The sequence below is a fragment of the Podarcis melisellensis genome (genome assembly GCF_964234715.1).
Source record: "Podarcis melisellensis genome assembly, chromosome: 11".
NCBI lineage: Eukaryota > Metazoa > Chordata > Lepidosauria > Squamata > Lacertidae > Podarcis > Podarcis melisellensis.
Genome location: NC_138543.1, coordinates 4,096,137 through 4,100,663, shown reverse-complemented (window position 1 = coordinate 4,100,663; position 4,527 = coordinate 4,096,137). Strand labels below are relative to the sequence as shown.

The window sequence follows — 4,527 nt, the reverse complement described above, 5'->3', positions numbered from 1 at the left end:
CTATTATTAGTAGCTTGGAATAGGCAGTGCAGACCTGGGCGATGAAGAGTTCTTGGTAACTCTAAAGCTAGCAAAAGGAAGTTCCAATTAAAGATGCCACGGCCTATCTCACGGGAGGAGCCCAAATGAAGACCATGGCGACGTTCCTATTTATTTTTCAAGCCTCGGATTGCACAGATTGATGGTCATGCTTAAAATACTTTTTAGGCATAACTTCCTGAAATAATACCAGCTAGACTCCCCCACCCCGCAACACCCTATTCTGCAATACGTTTACGTTAAAATAAGTCTCACTGAAGCCAGTAGCACAGCCACCAGACCACACAAGAAAATAATTCGGCACCTCTTCTCTAAACACAATCTGAAATTATGTCTGGGCTGATTAGACCTTCCAAGGAACTTCCTTTAAGGAATCGGCTTCGCGTTGAAAACTTTACATTCTGATACCTGGGAGATATTTTATTATTTCCGTGACTCCAGTGGCGCTTACTTTCAAGGAAGTGTGTTAAGGACCTTGGTTTTAGGACCCGATCGTAAAGGGTTTCTTTCTTTCTTTTCAGGCAGGGTGTCGTTTTGTGTAGCATTTCAAGCCTGGATGCAGCTTTGAGAGTTTGATGATCAACATAATTGCTAAATAATCCCCAGCAATCTGATTTTTAAAAATGGTTTAACAGTTAACACAGCGACCCTTACCTGAACCTGGCTCTCGACAAACTGATTGTACAACAATTAAAATACAGAGCTTGAAAGAATGAAGATGACAACGAGGATAAGAATAAGAACAGAGCAACGATCTTCCCAAACCCTCTGCTGTGGCCGGGCTTTTGCCCTTAATATCTGTGTTTCCTAGAAGGCGAAGGGAAAAGCAATGCCGCCCCCGCTCTTGTAGGAATGGGCGAGGCGGAATGTCAGGAACTTTTGCCTTCCGAGGAGTTTGTGGGAGTCTGTTCGAGAAGGGAAGAGGAGGAGCTGGGCGAAGCGGACGGGCAGAGCTGTTGGGCCACCTGGCTCACGGCCAGGGCGGGAATGGCGGTGGCCGAGGAGATGGCCGGGGTGGGCTTGATGGGCACCGGGATGGCCGGCAGCGTCTGCGCGGGCGGGTGGCAGAGGGCCTTCATGGGCACGCCGAAGGGTCCGTACTCGGCGGGGGAGAGGGGCAAGCCGCCGCCGCCGCCGGCCTCCATCACGCCCACGTGGGGCCACACGGAGCTGACCATGGTGCTGATCTGCTGGCTGGCCACTGGGTAGCCCAGGTGGTGCATGACCGAGGCCAGGGGCAGCCCGCCCCCCTGGATCACGCCCTTGTAGTCTCGCCCGATGAGGTTCTCGATGGCGAAGGGGTGCTTGAAGCCCGGCGAGGAGCTGTAGGGCTGGAACTGGGGCAGCCTCCCCACAGCCGCCGCCGCCGCCGCTGCAGCCGCAGCAGCCATGCTGGAGTCTGGGTGGCCTTTGGCGGCTCCTGGAGGCTGCAAAGAAGGAGGAGGAGGAGGAAGAGGAGGCGGCTGGTGCGGGTGGTGCGGGTGGAAATAGTGGCTGAGGTGCGGGTGCAGGACGCCCCCTGCCTTGCCCGCCGCCGGCATGTGGGGCTCCGGCCGCGGCACCTTGAAGCGCTTCCTGCGCCGGAGGAAGCTGCCGTTCTCGAACATGTCCCCGCAGTCGGGGTGCAGCGCCCAGAAGCTGCCTTTGCCCGGCTGGTCCGGCCGGCGCGGGATCTTGATGAAGCAGTCGTTGAAGGAGAGGTTGTGGCGCAGCGAGTTCTGCCAGCGCTGCGTGTGCTCGCGGTAGTAAGGGAAGCGCTCCATGATGAACTTGTAGATGTCGCTCAGAGGGAGCATCTTCTCGGCCGAGTGCTGGATGGCCATGGCCGTCAGGGAGATGTACGAGTAAGGGGGCTTCTGGTCGCTGTAGGAGCTCTTGCCCGGGCGAGGCATGGCACTGGCCCGCCCCGGGCTGAGGCGCCTGGAGAAGAAGAACCCGCACGCTCAGATCTCTCCCGACCGCGAAGGAGCGCTGCTCCTCTCACGGCATCACTGGTGCAGGCGGCAGTGGTACGTCCAGCCTTCCCGGCACGTCCTTCCCCGCAGATCTGCGACCCCGGGCGGAGAATGCATATTGCGAGCCCACCCCCTTTAATCCGTATCTCTCCCCTCTTTCCCCGTTCTTTCCCTCTAGGACTGGCTCTGCAATGCTACATGCAAAGCGGGTTCACTGCTCCCAAATCAAGGTGCTTTCGAACCGCATCTCCAACCGTCTCGTTACCGCCGGCGGGACAGAATCCGGCAACTTCTTTGACACGGGTCTTTTTCTGAACTTCCCCCCTCGCCATGTCTCACTACTCTGCGAAGAGCTTCAGCCCATACTGGGGAGGTCAGTCCCACGGCAGAACTCAATGCCCGGCGAGCTGCGCCTCCCTCCGCGCAGGAACCGCTCGAAGCAGAGCTGCCGGGGCCCGTCGAAGAAGCCGCTCGGCGCACCGCACGGTCCTCGCAGGGCGAAAGCGGCCCCTGCACGTTCCCGCGAAGGAGGCGGAGAAGTCACTCGCGGCCACCTGGATTTAGGGGATCCACTGCTGGCAAGGGTGTCTTGTGGCTGGAGTTCCTGCCGTGGGGAGCGGATTGGTGGCGAGTGCTTGGCCCGCGGGATCCCCTCGAGGAAAGAAGGAGCTGCTTGGAAGTGCCAGGCAGCTGCGTCCGGAGCGCTTGGCCGCCGCGCAGCCTGGAGGCAGAGCGCAGAGCGCAGAGGTCGGCGACGGCGGCTGGAGAAGGCAGCGTCGCAGGTGGGCTTCTGGCTCGGCAAAGCTTCCCGGCTCCGTTTTGTGATGATCCCTGGCCGGGACAGCGAAGCACCCCGCCCAGTTCCAGCTTCTTTAGCATCACATGACAGAGGCTTAGGGAACAGCAGAAGACACGGATCGCATCCCCCCGCCCCGCTTAACTCTTTAAGCGGACAAGGTGGGGCCAGGGACACGCGCAGGGAGGCGACGCTGGAGGGAGCCGTTAAATCGCTTCCCTGCCTCCCTCCCCTCCTCTCTCAGGATGGCAAGGAGACGACCTCCTCCTCCCTCCTCCGTCTCCCCAGCGCCCACCACTCACAGCCGCTTGAACTCCGTGCCGCTCGGTTTCGCTCCTGTCCTGGGAATCTCCCCCCGCCTGCTTCTCTCTGTAGAGATGGCGATGGCTCATGGCTGAGCTTTCTTGTTATTGAGAAGCGATGCCAAGGAAAACAGAAACGCCTGTTCGGAACCCGAGTCAAGGTCTTGACTTCTGAAATGCTGAACTAGAAAGGTTTTTGGTGAGGCAGCCTTAGGCTTTGTGTGGAAAATTGATTAATTACACCTCTTCCACCTAGAATTCCCTTTCCATAGTTCAGTGAGCGACATAGTCCAGTCCTGAGAATGCTTTCTTGGAGTGAACCCGTGTGCTAAGTATGCATTGGATTACAGATGTCGTGCATTTAGCGAGGAAGACTGGAATCCTGGATACACTTCCTAGGTCCTCTTTAATTCAGAGGGGCATACGTCTGACTGAGTAGACCTGCGTGGGAAAGGTTTTTATTTTGTTTTGTTTATACCCCGACCAGCATTCCCCGTTCAAGAGTATTTAGGTCTCAGCGAACCCAACAAGATTTGCTTCCAAGTAAAAGGGTGTGTGATGAGAGCGTGGAAGACGGAATGAAAGATGGACGCTGAAGTACGTTCAGCGGACATAATAGAATTATAGAGTTGAAAGGGATCCCTGCGGTCATCCAGTCGAACCCAGGATTCCTGCCCACAGCAGTTCACTTAAACCAATGGATTGAGGAGGAGGGGCAAGATCCACTTCCCACTTGACTTGATGGGGATACTTTTAGTTCTGGTTGGTGGATAACGCCATTAGTTACATCCCATCTTCCTTGGAAATCTATCCTATTCATTTCAAGACATTTTCAAGGCTTAGAACAGAGAGTCTGGTCCGCTGGCAGCTTCAATGTATTCTAACGAAAGCTTAGGGTTGTGTCTCGTTTGTCTACCTCGTTCTCAGCAGGATATTGGAACTATGTTCCATCGTCCTCGAAGCACGTGTGTAAGACTTCGCTGAATATGATTAAATACACTTGAAACAGTGGCAGAACTAGCGATCAGATCCAGCTCGCTAGTTGTCTCGCCAGCCCTGACAAAAGGGAGCAAGAAGTGTTTGTGCACCACAGGCTTCCCACCGTGATCTTTGCGATTGAGGAGCAGGCGCCCTGCGCGTGCCAGAGAAGAAAAGGACCTGAGTTGATATGGAGGCCCTGGGAGAGGAAGTTTCTTGGAACTCTCCTACCGGCGTTTCAGCGCTCTCTCACAGTCACACTCACACGTTACCCACGAACACGTATTTCACCGTGCTTAGTTCTTGACAGATGACCCGGGTTCCATCTGGTCTTCATGTTCACTCCTAAACAGAGAAGCGGGGAATACTCGCGAGACGGGGGGGGGGGAGCTTCCAAGCGCTTCTTTAAGAGCACAACCGCACATCTGCCTGGCTTCATCATTACGCTTTTAAGGCG

At 55.9% G+C, this 4,527-nt stretch overlaps 1 protein-coding gene across 1 annotated transcript; it reads right to left on the bottom strand.

Moving 5' to 3' along the window:
• Positions 1–899: 899 nt before the first annotated feature.
• Positions 900–2,903, bottom strand: FOXB2 (forkhead box B2). The gene has a single exon (XM_081930320.1). The coding sequence runs from the start codon at positions 1,929–1,931 to the stop codon at positions 909–911; it is 1,023 nt and encodes a 340-aa protein (XP_081786446.1). The 5' UTR covers positions 1,932–2,903; the 3' UTR covers positions 900–908.
• Between the last annotated feature and the right edge of the window lie 1,624 nt (positions 2,904–4,527).

Bases quoted from the DNA above. Each gene is read 5' to 3' on its own strand.
- FOXB2 (XM_081930320.1), bottom strand. From the start codon at position 1,931: ATGCCTCGCCCGGGCAAGAGCTCCTACAGCGACCAGAAGCCCCCTTAC.